General features: G+C 43.4%; 1 protein-coding gene across 7 annotated transcripts in view; it reads left to right on the plus strand.

Annotated features, from left to right (window-relative positions):
- FGGY (FGGY carbohydrate kinase domain containing) overlaps positions 1–21,458 on the plus strand; it is a 393,115-nt gene that overhangs the window by 308,901 nt on the left and 62,756 nt on the right. For all 7 annotated transcript variants that reach the window (XM_033115796.1, XM_033115797.1, XM_033115798.1 and 4 more), the window contains 2 exons: positions 4,235–4,355; positions 10,575–10,669. In XM_033115796.1, the coding sequence (XP_032971687.1) occupies positions 4,235–4,355; positions 10,575–10,669 (216 nt within the window). The remainder of the gene's footprint in view (positions 1–4,234; positions 4,356–10,574; positions 10,670–21,458) is intronic.

Here is a 21,458-nt window from a genome sequence, read left to right on the forward strand (position 1 = left end):
ATAGTAATAATGATGATAATGATAATAATACACTTTTAGGCGATTATGTGCTAGGCACTGTGCTAAATATTGTCCACACATTATCTGACTTAACCTTACAAGGTAGGGATGACAATCCCTGTTCCACAGACTAGAAACCTAAGGCTCAATGAGGTTAATGGCTCAGTTTCATACAGCTAGTAAGGGGCAGAGCCTGGATTTATACAATAAAAGTAGATACATGGTATATTGAGGGACTTTTATTTCTGATTCGTTAATGTTACTGTATGAAAGTCTTAACAGTAGAATAAATCACTTGCGTTGAAATGAGTACTCCCGGAAAATCAGAGCTGTCTCATCTTTCTGAGTCCATGCGAATGAAGAAGGTAACTGCACAGGATGGGCCAAGGGATAATGCCATGGTGACGGTGACTGTTTTCTCTCATTGACACTCACTGTCTGTGCCAGGCACCAAACACAGTGCCTTACCCACCTGTGGCTTAAGAGAGTAATCTGTAAGTGGTGAGACTGTTCTCATTTTACAGACAGAGGGGAAAAAACCACTTACCAAGGTCAAAACAGCTGATATGTGGCAGAGTCGGTATTTGAACCTCTCTCTGTCTCACTCCCAGGCTTCTGTGCTTTCCACTTTACCATGCTGCATTTTTTCTTTATTTATAAAGCTACCTGGATAAAATAAGCTTCTAGGCATTCCCAAGAGCAGTTTTGACTTGAGACATCTTAGAAAACATTGTTAATTTGTCCAGGATTGCCTCCCAGAGGTCCCCTTCCTGGTAAGAACACTGCAGCAGGAGTGCAAAGATGTGTGAATGAGGATAAACTTGACATGGGGGGCAGCCTGCTAAATTTCCCCAAATACCACACACTTAGAAAATCAATGTGGTATGTAATGGGCTGTCATGTATTAAAAGCTATCATATTTATTCTGTCCATTGTCTTAACGACCTTTATAATACCACAAAGGGAAGGCAATTAAAGACAGATTTTTTTGATGAGACTTTATTATGGAATCAATTTGTGAGGAATCCAGTCTGTTTTGCACAAGTATCTGGGTGTGCTGATCTTTTACGCAAGAATGTGCATCTTAATGAAGCATTCTGATAACAGATATTTTCCTATGTTGTTGAACTTAAAAAATGTGTTTTTGTTTCATTGGCCCTGGTAAGGCCCTAACACCTATTTGTTGTTTATAGGTTAAAGGGAAACAAATTCCTCTCTGTAGTAATATCTATGGTTGGTATTTTGTGGGAATAGAATGAAACTGAAGACATATTGTAATGAAGTTAAGTGGGGACTGTGCAAAACCCTCCATGAAGTAAAATTCTTTCCTGATCACATTTAATTGAAAGACCTGTCAAACACCCAGTTTATCCATAGCCTGTTCATCTATAGTTTTCTTTTCAGAACAGACCCTTAAAAAGTACCATTTGCATTTGAAGTCTCTCAATTTGCATTTGGTTCTGTACATTCCCGGTGGAACCGCCTAATTTTAATTTAAATTTCTCTGTGAAAACATTTTTTCCAGAAAGGTGAGCACAAAATCATTTTAGCACAAAGCCTTTTGGTGGGGCATTTCAGGAGGGAGGAGCGTTTCACAGAGTGGAGTCCGGGACACCAAAAGGGAATGCCCTGTAACTAACTGCCCGCCTGAGTGGGAAATTCCAGCCAACAATGCCACACGGGAGAGACAGGCTGTCACAACGCCTGTGGAGGGAGTGCCTCCTGTTGGGATCCTTTCTTTCCTTTTCCCAGGCAATGGGCTTCGCATTACCCTCCAAGCAGTCCCAGGAATCATGTGCGCCCAGGTCCTTGGTTTTAGAAATATCAGAAATATCAATTTTGCATGGCATTTCCATATGTATAAGGAGGCAGCTCCCCTGCCCTCCATACAAACTGTATTGCCTTAGGCAGATGATATAAGTCCTAAATGGGGATAACAATAGCAGTTTTTCAGTTTGTCACTAGATTAGAGATGACATTTACATGCACAGCAGAGTGCCTAGCATACAGCTAATAACCAGAATGGCTCTTATTTCTAAACAATTCCCATGTGTTTGACACTCTTCTACAAACTTACGTACACTCTCTACAAAGGGAGGGCTTACTGTGTCTTATCAAGCCTAAGACCACATTTAATTTTTTTTTTCATATTCTGACAATCCATAGAATTTTCAAATGAACCAATATGGTAATATTGGTTCATCTCATTTTAAAAATGAGAATTAAGTCTGAGAAAGGCTAGGCACAAATTTGATTCAGGAAATAGGTGAACTACCTTAATACCGTCCTAGGGTTTTTTTTTAATTCAATCACCATGATCTTAGCTACTACAGATTCATGCTCCTCGCGTAGACTAGGGTTACCTGTATTCCATGGACACCAAATGATCCATGCTGGATGTAAGGGCATCTGTAGACCTCCTGAAATAATTTATAATATACCACTTTGTGACTTTTTTTTCTGGGGAGGTCAATAGGTTTTATTATATTCTCAAGAGAGTTCATGACCGCCAGAAAGCTTAAGAAAGAACATCTGGGGGTAATCAATAAGCAGGATCTGGCCTTATATGGGACAACATGTTTTATTTATTTATTTTTTTAACACACTACATCTGTGGATTATCTTTAGCGGCCCAAGTTTCACCTAATCCATATTCTTACCAGATTCACTAATAGCTTCAGCAACCCAGAGACCTCTGGGCTGGATCTGCTGTGCTTTGCTCCTGAACTACCCCTCTCCATCATCATCGTTTATTCCACAGCAATCAGGATTGCACGACCCAGGGTCCCAAATCACCCTCTGGCCATTCCCTCTCCCAGAGGCACCTCCAGTCCAGGAGAGACCGCTCTCTAGATAGCCTTGTGAAAGGAGGCTTCATTTGCCCTATGTTTCAGCCCCGGGGAACAGGCAGATCACTTCTCAAACCCTCTTGCTTTACTTCGGGTAAGCTTCTGATATGGCGTGCCCTCAGACTCAGCGACCTTCTCTTCTCTGTGCACTTGGGTACCAAGTTGCCAGCAAGGCTGTCACACTTTGATGTGTGGTATTGGCTCACGTATTCTCCCCAGCCCAAACTCGTTTTCTTCTTGGTGGCTGTACCATCTGTGGCCTCTCCGATCTTGACCTTCTCATCTCCCTTGACCTTCTCCTCTGTCTGCTTCAGCATCTCACTCCTGTGTCCACACCTTGGACTTTGTCATCCCCCAGAATTGCTCAATCTCGAACCATTTTCAGGACTGTCTCTCCACCAAAGAAAAACTTCTTCCTGCATCCTAAGGCCATATCATAGTTCATCTTTTTTTGTTTTTAATCCTTATCCCAAATAAATTATGATTTGTGAATTTCTAGGTTTTGCACTTCCAAATAAATTAGGATTTTTATTTATTTCGACATCCTAGCTAAAACTAAAGAATTCTACATTAAGATTCACATTGATGACCCTACGATAGTGTCCTTTTCCCAAGCATCAGCGTTTGTTACTGAGTTTAGTAAACTTAGCAAGACAGGGATGAGGATAGCACATTTTATGAAGCTATTAAGACACAGGCCTGAAATGAAAATATGGCGAAACCCTGAGCCAACCAGAGCACGTGGCTTTGCGTCATTCCAGATCTTTAAGGACTGATTGGGCATAGAGTCTGGCTCTGGAAGCTTCATTATTAGAGCTACTACCTGGTTCCAGGTGATAACAAAGATCATTTTAGCCCTTTGCCACAGAATTCTGTGTCTCACCTCTTTTGTGCAATTAGAGCCCTCCATGTTTCTGCTGCTGAATTTGTTGATGTCTTTAGTTCCTATTTAGGGAAGGGAGACTGACTCAGGGACCAATGACCGTTATTTTTGGAGCAGTGTTGCCAATCACTCCATGCTGTTCCCAGTCCCTTATGGAAGACCTGGGCCACAATAGATGCTCATCAAATACTGGTTTGAAGGAACTGTATCAATATTAACTGTGTTCGCATTGCCATTTGTTTCTGTCAGTGTTGTAGCAACTGATAGCAACAAATAATCTAGTAATGAAGAGGATTTTCAGTCAGGCAGTCCCAGGTTGGAATTCCCACTCTGTGACTTCGTGATCTGTGTGATCAGAGACACCCGAATGTCTCCGAGTCTCAGATTGCTGAGAGAGTGTATGGAAAGCAGGGTCTGGCACTGGGTAAACACTTCGTAAATGTTCCATACCATTTATTGTTGCTGTCCCTCTGATGCTTTCTTCTGTTTTTATCCCTTGAAGTTCGGGACCCGCCTCATTATAGAGGCCATGCAGGCAGCAGGGCACTCGATCAGCACCCTTTTCCTGTGTGGAGGCCTGAGCAAGAATCCCCTTTTTGTGCAAATGCATGCAGACATTACCGGTAAGTCTGAGAAGGAGGGGAGAGGGCATCTTAGGCTTGGCAGCAAATGGTCGTGGCCACGAGCTGGACAGGATTAAGAATGGGAAAATGTACGTGATATGCCAAATTATTTTGAATATTTACTGCGCTAAAGTGTATAGTTTCAAAGACAACTATGGAGTCTTTGTCGCCATGATGGGGAAAGTGGCTTCTATGTAAATCCAACTATAGCATGATGGTGAGAAATGAGAGAGGTCAGCAAGGACTACATCCTAATCCAAGCATTTACTCAACGGTTTTGGGAGTTCTTCTGACCCACACATTGTGGGGAATCTTGAAGATACAGAGTCAGACATGATTTCTGCCCCTGAGGAGTTCAAGGTCTATTGCAGAAGACAAACAGCCAACAGGCATGTTCAATCTAGTGTGGCAACAGTTCTGACTGAGAAAAGCCCAGGGTATTATGGAAACACGGAGGGGCTCCTCTCCGTGATTTGGACCTGTGACGGTGCATGACAAGTGATCTGGGGAATCGAGAAGGAAACTCTTAGAGAAGCACTGCGGAGCCCGGCTGCTATGGGAACTGTGGCTACAGAGGGGAGTTTGAGCCTTAAGACCGATATGCCACGATTCCTTCTCAGCTCGTCAGAATCAACGCTCATGAAACAGATGGAGAGAATCCAGAGTAGTGGGCTGATCCCTTTGTGATATGAGCAGACAAAGCAAAGCAGGATCCATAGAGCAGACCCCTGGACCCAAGGAAGGGGCCCTATTGGCAGGAGCCTTGCTGGTGTCAGAGAGGCTTGCCTGTTCTCCCGCCCCTCTGGACCTGGTGCCCTTATCTCTCTTGCTGCTTTCTCTCCCAGTGTCTCCTGGGGAATGTTGTCCCCCTCTCAGGGCCTATCCCAGCGTGGCCAGGCACCAGAGCAAGGCAAGGGGATAGAAATAGGGAGGACTGGACCCTGCTTACAGCCCCAGCTCCACCCTGATATGAGCCCACCTTAACACTAGCTTCCATCCATCGTGATCTCTTGCTGTCCCCCAGGTACCTTGTCAAGTTTCCTGCCTCGTCATCCCTCCCTTCTTCCTGCAGGCCAAGCATAGTCCTGCAGACGAGAGCTTTACCAGATGTGATGGGTGGTAACTGAGCCCTGCACATTGTGAGATCAAACTAAATAAGCCGCTTATCCTGATAGTAGAGATATGTAGTGATCTCCACAAGCCAGAGGACAGTATAAAAACAGCATATAGTCTAAGGGGAAATATGTCAGGATGTTAAGAATGGAAATTCTACCGTTAACCAAGCTCCCACTGTGTGTCAGTATGAATCACTCCATTTACCTTTAGTCCTCACGTACCACCAAAAGGTAGAAATTGGTGCCCCCATCTTACTGGCAAGGAAACTGAGGTTCATAGAGGTAAATTCAGTTGACTGTCCAAACTCACACATCTAGTAGGAGGCAGGACCAAGATTATAACCCGGGGATATCCAGGCCCAACGTCCCCTATACTATGCTGCTGTCCCAGATTTCTTAACCTTCTGCTCAGTGTGGAACCATTTGATAACGATGACTCCTTCTTACCTGAAATATAACCTAGAGAAGTGAGCGGTTCTGAGGCAGAAGGAGGAAAGACATGAAACGGCACCCAGATTACCTTGTAATTTTCCCCAGGAGGAAAACTGTAACTACACTTGGTTTAACAGTCAGCTAGCTGGTTCAGATAAGATTCAGATTTAAAATTTGATCTTTGAGAGGCTTTTCCAATTTCCAGCCTTTCTAATAGCCACAAAGACTTCCTACCTGGATGCAGAAGGGGAGATAAGATTAGCCTTGCCTAACACACCACCCGAGGGAATGGGAAACAGGGCTCCAGAGCTGGGCGGCCCAGTGACCCCAGGCCAAGATTCGGTGGCCGCCACTCCAGCCTCTGTAAATGCGGGTCCTCTTCTGGCCCTACAGCCTTGAGCTGACTCAGAAGCAGGGGTACAGCACTTCCACAGCAAAATCTGCTTTGGAAACTGTTCTTCAGGCTGCTGAATGAAAAGGCTGTTGATCGCTATTCAGATTCTCATTGAAACTGGACCCTTTGTCTCTGACTATGGACCAGTTACAGTTCCGGACAAAGGGATCTTTTCTTTGGCCTGGAATTGCTCTGCCTTGGGAAGCCTGTGACTGACAAGTGATGGCAAAGTGCATCTGCCTTAAAATGCTTTGGGTTCTGCTCAGCTCATTAATGCATCAGATAAAATAGTTCACATTCCACACAAAGCTGCCATCTTCCTCTCCTTCACCAAGCACTCAGAGAAAATAACACATTTGCATTCGTTCCTGTAAAAGGCACTACGCAGCAGTGGGTGGAGGTAGAGTTTTGGGTGCTGTTAAACATTGTGATTGCTCTAGTTTTCCTGCAAAGAAAGACTTAGCACCATAAGCGAGGTACATAATTCTCAGGAACACATGTTAAAAACAACGGAATTTGGAAGATTCATTGGGGAAAATGTGGAGTAATGGAAAGAGGGGAGGGAGGACCAGCTCTGTGACTCTGGGCAAGTCACTTTACCTCTCTGAGCCTCATTTCCCTCATCTGAAAGATAGAAATAATATTATTTCCATCATGTAGATCATACTGAGGAATAAATACTCACATGTTTGTGAGCACCAAGCTCTGGCTCAAAGTAGGTGCTCAGTACATGTTCATTCCTTTCTCCCATTTAGGCAGCCCCACACCAAAAAAAAAGAAGGTGCGTTTGAGAAGAACGCAGGTTAATATTTTGTAAGCAAATCTGTGCCATTTGGGAAACAGCTTGCTCTACGCGAGCAGGGAGAGTGGGGCTTTGCCAAGGTCGGAAGTGTCTTCTACACGAGAAGGAAGAATGTCCCTGGGCATTTAGTTAACTGTGGTTTCAAGAGGTACGTGGTGTGTGCTGAGTAATTACAGGTGTCCCCCACTGACTGGGGACTAAATGTTCTTCCTAGTTTGTATGTTTCAGTACAGGCAATTTCAGTAGGGGGTTTCCCTCTTCCTGTCTTATTATTTTAATCATTCGTTCCTTCATTTGTTTACTCCAAAGCCCTCTCTGAGCACGCCAGTGAACCGAGCACTGAGAAGGGCATGGGGATGCGACGAAGACCAATAATGTCCTGCCAACAGGCCCGTTACAAACTGAACCGTGTTCCTGGTGCTCTGAGCGATGTCCCGAGGGTCCAGGGAGACCCAGAGGATGTCGGTGTCAGTACGAGTATGACTCAGGTTCAGGCAGGGAACAGATGACACACTCCAACTGGATTAACTGTAAAAGTCGCATAAGGGATCTATTTACAGAGGTGTGGGCCGGGTGGAGGGGAACCCTGGCCATCAGGCAGCACCCTGGGGGCTACTCACAGCCTTAGCACCTCTAGGCTTGCAGCTGCTGGCACAGGGAGGAACCAACCTGAGTCTGAGGGGATCCGTAAAGAGGGCCACCCTGAATCTTAGTCAAGGATGCAGCCAGAGGACAAGGGGGCCACAGATGTGGGCCACACAGGCCAGTGTTCCAGGACCCAGAGTGGGTTGGGGGAGGGGTGGGAAGGGAAGAGGTGGGATTGACCTTAGGGGCAAATGGAAGCAGTGAGTTGGTTTCACTCAGGGTAATGGGTGAGGAGAGACTTCAGAGATTCTTAAAGGTAAGCTTTAAGAATCATAACAGCTAAAGCTAATTTAGTGCTTTCTCTAAGCTAAGCACTGTTTTAAGTGCCTTACTCACAATACCATTTCCCTGAAAATAAGACCTAGCCGGACAATCAGCTCTACTGCATCTTTTGGAGCAAAAATTAATATGACTCGGTATTACATCATATTATATTATATTATATCATATAATATTATATTATTATATTATACCCGGTCTTATAGTGAAATACGACTGGGTCTTACATCAATTTTTGCTCCAAAAGACACCTTAGAGCTGATTGTCTGGCTAGGTCTTTTTTTCAGGGAAATACGGTAGCACGTTTAATCCTCACAGCAACCCTGTGAAGAAGGTGGAATTTTAACCCCATTTTGCAGATGTGAAAACTGAGGCCCAGAAAAATTAGGTTCTCACAGCTAGGATCTCACAGCCGAGGATCTCACAGCTAAGTCAGTGAGGAAACCAGAATTCAAACCCTGGCATCTGGCTCCAGAGCACTTTGGGCTGCAGACAGGGAACTGATGGAGACTCCTCAGGTTCACTCTGGTTTCCACTTCCCAAGGGGAGAGGCCTACAGGTTTTCTCCCTGCTCAGAACCCATGAGGCTTTTGACAGAGTAGGAGGAACTGGGGGGTGAGTGGCATTTGGAGGAGCTATCTCCTAAAATGTCCCAGTGCAGTGGGGTGGTCAGTCACACTCCTTCTGCAAGGCCCCTAAATTCTGTGAAGCCATGCAGGGCTCTCTCCTGACTTGGCCACCACAGCCCTTCAGTTTGGCCTGTGTCTGCCTTTTCCCTTTAGGCAGCTGATGGGCAGCTGTCCCATCCCTTCCCCACTGTTTCAGTTCCCATCCCAGGTGAAGTGCGTGCAGAGGGCCTCATTCTAACAGTAGCCGCCATCATTGCAAGGGCTTCTAATAGGCCAGAAAATGTGCTCAGCGCCATCTGGGCCCTTTCTCATTAATCCCCACAGCAAACCTTGTTATCATCCCCACTTTATATCTGGGGAAACTGAGGCCAAAAGAATGGAAGTGATGTGGCTAGTGGAACCAGTTCTGAGCTTTCCACAGAGACCCCACCCGACCTGACACTTGTCAGCAAAGTCTGAAGTGCTCCCCCTGCAGTACAGGGCTGCTCTTCGTGAGTTCTCCGGGACGCGTGTGGGAATTCTCTTCTCCGCCCCCTTTGTCTGAGATGGCTGGCCCGCTGACCCACTGCTGGAGTGAGAGGATGAGTTAGGAGGTGGTGGGAGAGCAGAGGTAGTCTGGGACATCTTCCCAGACAAGATAGGAAGAAAATTCCAGTCTTTGGAAAAAATAAGTCTAATGTCTTAAGAAGAAAAAGATTTTATAGGTCTGGCCATAGAGCTAGCTTACCTCTGTGGAGTTTGTTGCCATCTCATGATTAGCAAATACATTTATATTTATATTTTGTGTGTGTGTGTGTGTGTGTGTGTGTGTGTGTAATTATATATATAAATCCTAAGAATTCTAAATGATTTCTATGAATCTTAAACCCCCCCAGGAGCCCCCTCAACCTCTGGGAGTTGGCATGGTGAATGCTCCTCCCTGCCTGGCAGACCCCAACTCATCTTTCAGTTTTGGGGTTAATCCTCATCTCTGCTCTGTTGACCCCCCTATCCCAGAAATTTGTTCTTTCATCATTTGAGCTCTTACCATGTACTGGGTACTGATCTCAATTCCAGGGATCCCGCAGTAGATAAAGCAAAGCCCCTGCCCTCATGGAGCTTATGTTCTAGGAGGGCAGACAGACCATAAGCCAAGAGCCTTAGTAACAGTGTTGGAAGGTGATGAGGAAATAGAGAAGGGGATGAGTGTTGTGGGTAAGTTGTCATTTTCAATTGGACAGTCAGGAAAGCCACCGTGGGAAGGGGATGTTTGTACAAGACTTGGAGTGAGACAGAGTTGCCCTGTGGACATCTAGGAGGAAGTGTCCCAGACGGAAGAAACAGCAAGAAGGCCCTGAAGCAGATTCAAGAAACAGCCAGGAGGTCAGGGCAGGGTGGCCATGAAGAGAGGAGGGGAAGATCAGGGTGGGCACCCGTCTTGGGGGGGGCCTTGTCAGCCATTGTGAGGGCTTTGGCTTGGGCTCAGAGACATTGGAAGCCACTGCAGGGATTCATCATACCCTCTCTTAGGACTTACTTCCCTTTTCTTAGTGCATCTCAGTTATAGAATTGAATAGGACAGAGCCAGATCATCTCTGTTCTCCATGGGCCCAGCAAAGCACCAGATAAATGTTTGTTGAACTGAACTTGAACCAAATGGCACATAGCAGCTAGCAGAAGCCTGGGAAACCCTGGCAGAAAGGTCTCCTGAGTTGGTCTATATAGTGTTGGTTCCCCTGGGGCCCTTGGCTGCTGTACCAGCAGGCAGAGGCAATGAAATCCTGTAGACCCAGGGAATCCCCTGGAACAGGGAACAGTGGGGGACGGGGCGGGGATGCCCACTGCCGCCTCCACAGCAGGTATTTTCGCTGCTGGGGCTGCTTGCTGGCTCCCCACAGAGCCCGGTCCTGCTCCCTAACCAAGGTGTGGCTTTGTCCTGCGCAGGCATGCCTGTGGTCCTGTCGCAAGAGGTGGAGTCTGTTCTTGTGGGCGCTGCTATTCTGGGTGCGTGTGCCTCGGGGGATTTCGCTTCTGTACAGGTATGTGAGGACCAAGGGGTGGGCCCCGGGCCCTCCCCTGTCTGAGGCTTGCTCTTGACAGCAGCTCACGTCTTGCAAAGCACACACAGGATATAATTAAGAAATGATAGGTTCCAGCCAGGGAAAGCACAAACACTTCTAGCCTCAGACATATTTATTGCAGACTTTATTTCAGTTGGCCTGTTAGTGTTGGTGGTTCTGTTTTTCTGTTGATTTTCTTTTTGCTCCTTTAAAATAGCTCTTAAATTCCTTTTTTGAATTTTTCCCTTGACCATTTATTTTCCTTTTAGCAAGTGAAACAGGTAAGATTCAAAACGTAAGTTTTTTCATGTAAATTTCAGATTTGTATTTGCTTATTTCGTCTCCACCCACCACTTCCCAAATACCTTTGAGGCCTCTATCAACAAAAGACACGAATGAAAATGTTAGTGAAAACGGGAATTAAAAGGGAAAATAAGGAACAAAGATATAGGAAGAAGGAAACGGTTTAGTGGCGGTGATTGAGCCCACAATTTGACTCTGAGCTTCCTGGCAGCCAAGACAAAAAGAACACATGCTAAGTTGCATAACTCTTTTTTTCAAAAAGAGGAAATATACTAGTTTCTTGCAGGAGACAAAACTTTTCCTACCCCCAAATTGCAAGATATTTCACACATGGGTTTTATGGAGAGACTTTGAGTGGTAACATAATAGTATTAACAGCAGGTTTAAAAAAAGATAGAAAAGCATCCTAGGTAGACGTTGGGAGCTCAGGCTCTGGAGTCAGACTGCTTGGGCTCAAATCCTAGCTTGATTACTTATCAGCTCTGTGACCTGACCATTCTGTTCTCCTCTCCATTTTTTTAATCTGTAATAATAATCAGTAGCACAATATGAGTTCTTTCTCTGGATCAGGAATGCACATTTAGTCCCACAGCCACTTTGTTATTCCCATTTTATAATTCAGGAAATTGAGGCATAAATTGGCCTAAGCTGAAACAGTTAGTCAATGCCCAAACCAAGTCTGGCTCCCAAGTCTTGGCTGAGCGTTCAAGAAATACTTGTTCAGCTGAGCATCGGAGAGCTTAAATGACTCGCCCAAGATCTCAAGGTCAGGACTACAAACCAGGTTTTGTACCAGTTGCCCAATAATTTATTTGTGACCCTCTTATGTGCCAAGAACTGTGCTAGGTGCTTTGCAAATAGTCTTCCTGATACAACAACATACACCGGCAACTGAGATCCAGAAAGTTGACAGAACTTAAGTGTACAGTGTTAGAAACAGGCAGATAACAAAAGTCTAATTCTAATATCTGTGCTCTTTGTATCACATTTTGGGAAGTGTGGTATACTACAAACTGCTCAAGCCTCTAGAAATGGGGCCTGTGAAATATCCCTCCCAAGGAACTGAGTACATTCATGAATGCTTGTGGATTTTAACGGAAGTTTTTAAACAAAGATGATAGAGTTGAATTCTCACCTTCTAGATTGTCTGCAACTCAGAAACATCACCTGGGGATAATTTATTTATTATTGAAATGTCAATGATGTGTCAATTATTATTTTCGTGTTATGAAAAGATGTTCTCACTAGATGCCTTGCCCTTCCTGGGACAAATTATAATTGCTGAAACAAAAACAGTAGAGATGCTCTCTAAGGCCCTGCATAGCTTACCTCATATTATGCACTGAATGTTCGTGTCCTCTCAAAATTCATATGCTGAAACCCTAACCCCCAATGTGATAGTATTTGGAGATGGGGTCACTGGGAGGTAATTAGGGTTAGATGAGGTCATGAGGGTGGGTCCCTCACAATGGGATTAGTGCCCTTATGAGAAGAGACACCAGAGCGCTGCTGCACACACGGCTCTCAAGCTCACTCACTCGTTCTCTCTCTCGCCTCCTCCCCGCCCTCTTTCCTTCCCTTCCTTCCTTTCTCTGCCATGTGAGGATGTAGCAAACAGGTGGCCCTCTGCAAGCCAGGAACAAGGTTCTCACCAGAACCTGATCATGCTAGCTAGCATTTTGATCTTGACCTTCCAGCCTCCAGAACTATGAGAAAATAAATTTCTGTTTTTTTAAACACACAATTTGTGGAGTTTTGTTATGGCAGCTTGAGCAGACTGATACCTCATTTAATTTTGACAGTCTCCCTGCCTGCAGGATGCTTTTATCCTTGTGATATGTATGAGCAAACCAAGGCTCAGAGAGCTTTTAAGTAATTTGCCAAAGACTACAGTTAACAAGGAACAAAAGCAGAATTGAAACCAGGGTCTCTCTGGATCTATATCCTGCCCTGATTCTCATTCCTTTTCTGCTTTGTTTGAGTTTTTTCTCTTTAAATATATATATATATATATATATATATATATATATATATATATATATATATATATTTAAAGAGAAAATATATATACACACACACACACATATATATATATATATTTGCCTTTTTAAATATTTAAAGGTGTATTTTTTGAAAAGAAATGTCATTGGTCACAGATCAGGAGATAGTCTGCAGCCCAAACACCGAGTAGTATGACAAGATGGGGTGGCTCCGTCAAATACTTCATTGGTGTCTTAGTCAAACTGAAGTCTCTAGCTCCAAGAGGATGCCACTCCCAATTCCACACTGACATCTTCACTACATGAGATCTTTCATTAATCTTCTGGAGTAGAATCTAAGATATGGTTCATTGAATATTGGCATTGGTGTCTTGAGTAACAGCTAGGAGGCTCACAACATCTCATAGACAAGCTCATGTCTCCTATTCAACCCAAGGACGTATGTGCCTCTTCTGACTGTTTTTAGGAGACACTGTAATCTTGTAAAGACAGCCCTGGCTGAGAGCGACCTGAGATCTTATCTGTCATCACATGCCTGAGAGAATCCATGTAGTATTGACCTCTATGCTTGCTTGTTATATATCATCAGACCGTGTCACCTGGCCTCTCTAGATGCGTCTTTTGTTTATCTCCTTTTAAAAAATGTTTAAATCAGAATTACCACTCATCTGAGACGGTTGAGATGAAGCACCTTTGAAAGCTCTGACGACCTCCATGAGTTGTCTGTTCTAATGATTATGTTGGGAACTGCTTTGGAAAGGTAAACGCATGTACACTTGGCTTCTTTCACCCATGTCCAAAGAAGACCCACCAACCTGGCCCACCTGTGCGCCCCAGGCCTGGGGACCAGCTCAGGACTCTGGCAAGTTGGGGTGAAACAGAATGGCTTCCAATCTGTGATTTATATTTTTCAACCTGAACTTCAGTACAGTTTTTTCTTTGAACTTCAAAGATCCTAGCTTGGTCTTTAGGGTGTCTGTCACTCCTTTCTTTAAGAAAACAGAGCAGTTCTTTCCAGCAACTCAATGATTGCAGCAGGCCAGATGTTTTATCTTCTACACCACACATCTGGTGGTTCAATGGAAGACTTCACTTTTTATCTCGGTGTGCAGACTTCAGTAGACCAAACGAGAAGACATCCGCTCTATATTGAAGGGAAGAAAGGCTAGGGAGGGTCCAGAGGACCGTCTGCAGACCTAGGAAAGAGGCCTGCCTGGCTGGGAGACAGGGTTTTAAATTCCCCAGGTCCATGAATGGATGACTTCAGCCAGGGATAAAGCCCTGTACCTTCTGTTGGTGATACCAGTTGATTAGAAAGACTTACTGGTGTGGGTTTTACTTAACAGCTCTTGCAAACGTCTATATATTTCAATTCTGGGGAAGTTTTATCAGATGTAGGGAGAAGAATATTGGATGAAATTTTCTGGTGGGAGACATCGGTCAAGTATGAGGTCCATGACTATTCCAAATTTTGAAAGCTGCTGACAATTCCAAGCTTCTACCTCCTGTTCTTTTATCCATTCGTATTCTCGTTCTCATAGTCTTCTCTCTTCCCCTGCCCTTTCCTGCACTCTCTTCCATTAGACATCTAAAGTCGTCCTACTACTTTTTTTTTTCAAATTAGGATCTCACAAAGGGTACTGATACAGCCATTCATCCTCACTGAAGAATAGAATGATGAATAAAGAATTGTCCCCAGAAATGGTATTCTCCTTTTAATAGTTTTAAAACTGTGTCCCCAGTAGATAGTGTGACAAGAATCATGTCGTGGTCATCTTTATATTTGCAGCTCAATCAGTAAAATGGAATCAAACAACTGACATGCCACTTTCATGGTAAAATTCAGCTACTGAAAAGGGATGCAAGGAAGACAAGTGTCCTCCCACCTTTTATTGGTAGCAGTGTGGAATCCTTGTAGTCTGGACCTCTGTGACCTTTCCATCTGACCACTCCCTTTTCCCTAGAAAGGCACCCATCTCTCCCTCGGCTGTCAGTGTACTCCAACGTGATCTTCTTCAATTCTGAATATCCTGGAAAGCAAACAATTACCATTAGAAGTTGGGAGCATCCCATAATACTTCTGTAGGCTCCAGGCCCTAGAAAATTAGCAAACTGAAAAAAATAAGTTTATGAAATATCAACACGCTTACATTTTCTGAGCACAGGCAGTAGAAAGGTTCTAAAAAGTCCAAAGGACGAATAAAACAAACTGGTTTCAAGATGCTGGGAGAGAAAAACAAAACCCAATGAAACGTCCAAGAGGCAGAAACACAGAATGGCGTTCCACTTTGCTTCCTTCGGGCATCTGCAGGTGTTACGAGCTTTCTGCCATTTGTTATCTTGAGAGACAGGTTTTTTTCCCCCCAAGTCTATACAAAACAAGGTTTCATTCTAACAGTGCTATTTATCTTGACACCTCCCCTCCCCCCGAAAAAAAAGCAGTAGAGGAAACATCTGAAGCAAAAATGAGCAAAAGGAGACAGTGACAAAAGATCAAAATGAATTCAGCAATCAATTTAAGGCGAGTACCAGTGTAAAGAAAATAAGACCTAGGAATCAACCAGTTCATCAAACCTTTCTTCCTCCCACGGTGTGAGGGCCACCGCCTCATAAAGCATTGACTCCATGTGCTCCCACCATCAACTTTCCCTGTCACGTTCCAGACAGACTCCTGTGTCTTGCAGACCAATACTTGTAAGTGGCCAGCTGAGAGCCCTGATTACTCATCCTTTCTGTAATGTGTGCCCACAAGATAAACCATCCACACTGACCACTGTGGTCTGCCCTCAAGGTCAGTCCTTGCAGACATCTTCAGTGCTTAGCTGAAGCCTCTCCTGTCCTTTTTCATGAAGTTTACTTTATTTAGAGCCAGCTCTATTCATCACCTATTAAGTGCTTCAGAGCCTGTGATTTTATATACGATATGATATATCTCCATTCTGTTCTATTTTGTGAGAGTCAACTCTTTGTGATTTTTAGTTCTGTTTGGCTTTCTGTCACCATAAATACCAGTTTTACATTTGCAAAGTAAAGCTGATTATCATAACTTCAGTTTCTGGAGACTTGGAAAGACTGATATATAATGGATATTGTGAAATATGAAACCATCCCATTTTTTAGCACATTCAGTCATAATTTGCTTTTCTTTCTTTTTCTGGAATATAATTAATCATTCATGTTCATTAGGAAAAAAGAAAATTCAGTTAAGTTAAAAGAAAAATATGAAAACACTGATCTTGCTCCCCTAACATAACCACTATTTAAATTCTGGTTGCTATCCTTCGTGTTTTTATGCATATTTTTAAATCTTTGTTTACTTTTTTAAATTCCAAAAATGTGTTCATGTAATGCATACTGTTTTATAGCCTTTCCCCTCCACCCCAAAACATATAGTTAATACTTTTATTTATTGTGTCTGTAGGATGCATAATTTTCTACCCCATAAATATGCCATGAGTTATTTCACCTTGGTTTAAATATTTAGGTTGTTTCTGTTGTTTGAAACAATGTTGCACTAACATCTCTTTAGCTAATTTTTGCATGCACCCTAAGTTATGTCCATAAAATACGTTATAGGTATAATTGTTTGTCAAAGTTTGCTTGACTTTTAGGATTTTGATACATACTAACACTCAATACTCCCACTAGTAGTATATGCAAATCCTATTCATTTCACATATAGTCCTGATACTGTCAACTTTGTCTATTCACCTTTTGCCCTTTGATGCTTAAGCATGTGTTTCTGGAGGTGTGAAAGTCTAGTTTCTAATTAAATAGATTCAGATTTCTGATTGAATTTTCAGTGTCCTGTCCCATATGCCAGTGCCTCATAGAAAGTCAACAGAAAATCCGGGAATGGTAATTAATAGTTTAAAGAAGGATTAAATTAGGAATGTGATGCTGTCCCTGACATTGATTATACTTATTGCCATACCAGATGAACAGTACATTCATATCTTTTTCAGAATGGTTCCCTCTCATGAATGAATGGATGAAACAAATTCAGGTTCTGATCAATTGTAAACGTCCTTGTTTCCATCTGCTTTGCACAATGGAATCATGGATGTCAAAGTCAAAACATTAGGCCCAATTTAGAATTCTGTGTTCAGGAAATTGCTTCAGTAAATAAGATCTATAACATTCGTTCCTTACAGGGTAATCCAGGAACAAGGCCTGCTCCTCGCCTGCTACGTTCCATCCCTTGTCATTCATAGAATCCTAACAGCAACCAGTGGTTGTTAACAGTGCCCACTGTGAAATGAGGGCTCTGAAGCATGGAGAGGTCATATTATCACCTTGCTTGATACAAACTTGACGCTCTTTTTATTCCGTCAAACCATATCCCAGTACATATATATATCCATTGCTTGGGAAAGTCATAGATTTCAATATGGCAATTCAGCTGCCCTTTCCGGGGGGGTGTGATTTATAGAAAATATCAGCTTCCACATGTGTCAGCACAGCACTGCTTGGTGCAGTATTGACTATAGAAAATAAAAATAAGAAATGTGCCATCTTTGGTTTGGTTTGGAAATTTTCTAATTCCTGTTGCCTTTACAAGACTTTATATCATACTCACCAATATTTTGCTTTATTTATTTGATTTTAATCATAATCTGCCTATTTACTTTTTATAAATGATGGATGTAGAAAAATACTTTAATGAAGAGCTTTAATTAAAAGACACTTTTTATAGTATTGTTATTTACATGAATAGTTAGGCTAACAAACATTTTTCCCAAATATCCCTCTTTCCCTTAATTTTTTACTCAAGAACTTAAGAATTAGGCTGTTATAAAAGCAAAACTGGCCAAACACCAACTAGATCCTTTAGAAACTTAAAAGGGTTATAGAACTGTATTTCTAAAATAAAGTTTACCTAATTCTTTGACTTCATTTTGTTCAAGACAACATTTTATACTGGTGCAGATCTGAAAAGATACGTAGCACCTTTCCATGGAAACAAATGCTTATAACTAATTAATTCTTCATTCTAATTATCATTATGCATTTACATTTCATAAAAAATTCCTTGTTGGAAATGAATAGGTTGGGTATTTTATTCCTTTACACTAGGATAACTCATGGAAAGCAGATCCATCCTGTATAAGCTTAATAGTCAACACAGTAAATTAGGCTATGGAACCAATTAAGAGATTAGGAAAGACAAGGCCTTAAGTTAAGTCAGGAATTTCCTGTAATTGGGTGGGAAAAGTCCTGAAAAATGACCACACACACACACACACACACACACACACACACCCCTACACCTACACCTACACACTATTGGACAAAATTTGATTCAGAGTCATGCAATGGATAGAGGTCTCACTGAATTCTGGGAAAGAGTTTTGGTTGCAGCATTGAGGCAAATGATTGAGAACGATGCAGAAGGGAAAAAATCATTACAATTGCTTATTGGAGGAATTTGATTCTCTGCCTTAAACCTTGAGAAAGTGCCATGGGTTCAGAAACCTAAGTGGAGGGTCTTTAACCATGCATATCAAAGAAATGTGCACATTACAAATTTTGATATGATGTTAAAAGGAAATTTCCTATACTGTCATCATAATAATTTTACAGGTGAGGAAAGAGGGTAAGAGAAGTTGAGTGACTTGCCAAAGCCAGTGGCTAGAAAGGAATGAAGCCAGGGTCCAAGACCTAGGCTAGGATTTCAAAGCCAAGGATTGTTCAACTCGATCACATAAGGAAATGGACTCTTCTGGCGCTAAGTGTGATTGCCATTATTTTGAAAACCAGTGTCAGAAACAGACAGCCAGAATTAGGATGCATAATATCTCAAATTGAGATAATGTTAGAGAGTTTAGTAGATAGAGCGTGTCTGAGATTGCGGACCAGGGCAGAGAATTGACCAGGAAGAATGTGATGCCCTGGGTTGGTAACAGCTGCACCTGAATAGGTGAGGGGAGAGCACAGTTACTGGAACCCCAGAACAGAGGGCTGTGTGGAGACTCCCAAGTCAGCTGTCTGGTCAGTGACCCCAGAAGGACAGAGCTGGGGTCTTGATGGCATTGTCTTCCCTCTCTCTGATCGCTTGCCCGGCTCTCCATAGGCTGGATTCAAAGGTAGAGGGCAAGGGAGCACATTGGGGTAATCAGTACAAGTAGGCCTGGCTAGGCCTAGAGAAGGGTGGGGAGCGGTCCTCAGGAGACATGCAGATGTCCAACACATCATCCAGGGCGAGGTGCTCGGGGAGGTCCGCTGACCAGGGGCTCCATCTGAATGGTTTGGTACAGATTTGATGAGATAAAGGTACTTGCATCAGCATGTAAATCAGTTACGACATTTCATTCATAGCAAGATGTTCTCAATGAAGGATAAGCGTGTTTGTTCACGTTCTGGGGCATGTGTCTTATGTCACGATGGACGTGTCCTTTGAGATAAGCACCGATCTCGACTCCAGAGCTCTGCAGACATGCTGGAGTCCTCAAAAGGGATTCCCCTATCCCTGCTTTCATTTCCTACCTTTCCTAGGCGAAAGACAGGAAAACGAATACTCGTGCACCTCCTCTGAGCTGAGCACTGGGCTAAGGTATTTAGATGATACTTCATTCTTACCAGTTACCTTATTCACCTTTACAGATAGGACACTGAGGCGTAAACAGAAAGTTTAAATAACGCGCCCATGGTCTAACCGCAAGTAGCAGCACTAGCAACCAAGACCAGATCTGACTCTACTGTCTGTGCTCTTCTTTTGTCTCGACTGCCCCAAGGCAGTGCTTTTGCTTACCTGACATTAATACCGGGAAGCCATGGGGCCTTATAAGGCAAGTACCTTGTTTGGGGACCCAGGGCTGAGTTCTCTGTTGTCAGTAACAACCAACTCATGGTTTCTGGGAATAGACACACCCCAACTCCCAAAGAATCAGCAACATTTATGGGGTCTCATGTGATTCCACTTGACAAGGCCTTGCCCAGCCCATCCAGCCAGATCGGAAAGCAACGTCAGTTTTTTTCTAAGGGGCTCTTGTCTTGTTCCATCTCTTCTTAAACTTGGGAGGTCAGGAAGACGATGGAGAGAAAGGATCCATGAGAGGGATGCATTTCCTTAGAAATGTTATTAATTGGCTTTAGCAAAACAAGAGAAGGAAATGAAATAGCTGCTCTTTACTAACTGAAGGCATCTTCTTTCCTTATCTCATTAAAAATTAAAAGCACTCTTGGTTTAAGTAGGGCAAATTAGTAATTAAGTGCTATAGATTCAACTTGTGTAAACATAATATTGAAGGGGAGGCCAAATTACTCACTCCGCTGGCTTGTTTTTGCCCCCATTAATGCACCTTCTCCTCAGGTGCTTCCTGTGATGTCAGGATGCATCTTTTGCTCACCTCTCCTACTGGAGGTCGGGTGGGCTGTGATAACCAGGCTGACAGATGACAGTTGGCTAGATCTGGAAAAGGCATGTGTCTGAGCCTTGACTCAAGGAAGTCATGAGGTGTCCTGGTTAGTTCTTTAAGCCAAGGTCCATCACAGGAGGCTGCCACGTGACAGGGACAAACCTAGATAGTCACAAGACAAAGGATTATACGTATCTCAGTGCCCATGGCGTCCCCAGTCTAGTGGGGAGGAGGTGGACGCAAGACAGATATCGTTACAAAAACGTCAACACTGAGTGTAATGGCAAAGACCGTGGGGCCTTTGCTTGGGCTTCAGTCATGGACCTGCCACTTACCTGGGTTAAGTTCCTTAGTTTCTGTGTGCCTCAGAATCTGCATATGTGAAATATGACAGTAATATCTGCATCATAGATACATTACCTCACAACTCATGCTGTAAGGAGTAACATGTAGTGTGCAACAGTGTTTATTTAATGTGGCTGTTGTTTGTTTACTACAATTGCTTTCCAATGAGTTAATGGAACGGCAAGGAAGGGGTACATTCCACTGCTTTGAGGGCTGAAAAAAATCCTTCTAGGAAGGCAATATTTGAACTGGGCCATCGAGGAATTAGCTAGTGATGGAGCTGGTAGAGCTGGAACTTGGGGGTGGGGAACCATGTGACGCCAGTTCTGCTCTTAACTTTTGCAGTGGAATGCCTTCTCTGAAAGCAGAGGAAGGAACATTTGCCTCAGTCCTACACAAATCTCTCTCCCTTTCACCTCATCACAATAAATATTAGCAATAACTGCTGGCACCTCAGTCATGTGGTATTGTGGCAGCGCCCTGCCCAGTATGGTGGAGGGGTGGGGGGGTGGTATAGAAGAGACAAGTGAGCTGAATCCACTGTGGGCAGGATAAGAGGAAATCAAATGGGACAGAAGAAAGTAGCCCTCTAAGTCGCCTTGCCACTCTCAGGGGTAATGGCTTCTCCTTGACTTGCTAGCTGTGTGAACGAACCTGCCTAGGCAAGGCCCTTAATATCTCTGAGCCTCAGTTCCGTATTAACTGACCCCACATATTTGCTGCAAAGATTCTATGAATGAAAGCACATTTAGCACACTGCCT

Source organism: Rhinolophus ferrumequinum, chromosome 9, assembly GCF_004115265.2.
Source record: "Rhinolophus ferrumequinum isolate MPI-CBG mRhiFer1 chromosome 9, mRhiFer1_v1.p, whole genome shotgun sequence".
Classification (NCBI taxonomy): Eukaryota; Metazoa; Chordata; class Mammalia; order Chiroptera; family Rhinolophidae; genus Rhinolophus; species Rhinolophus ferrumequinum.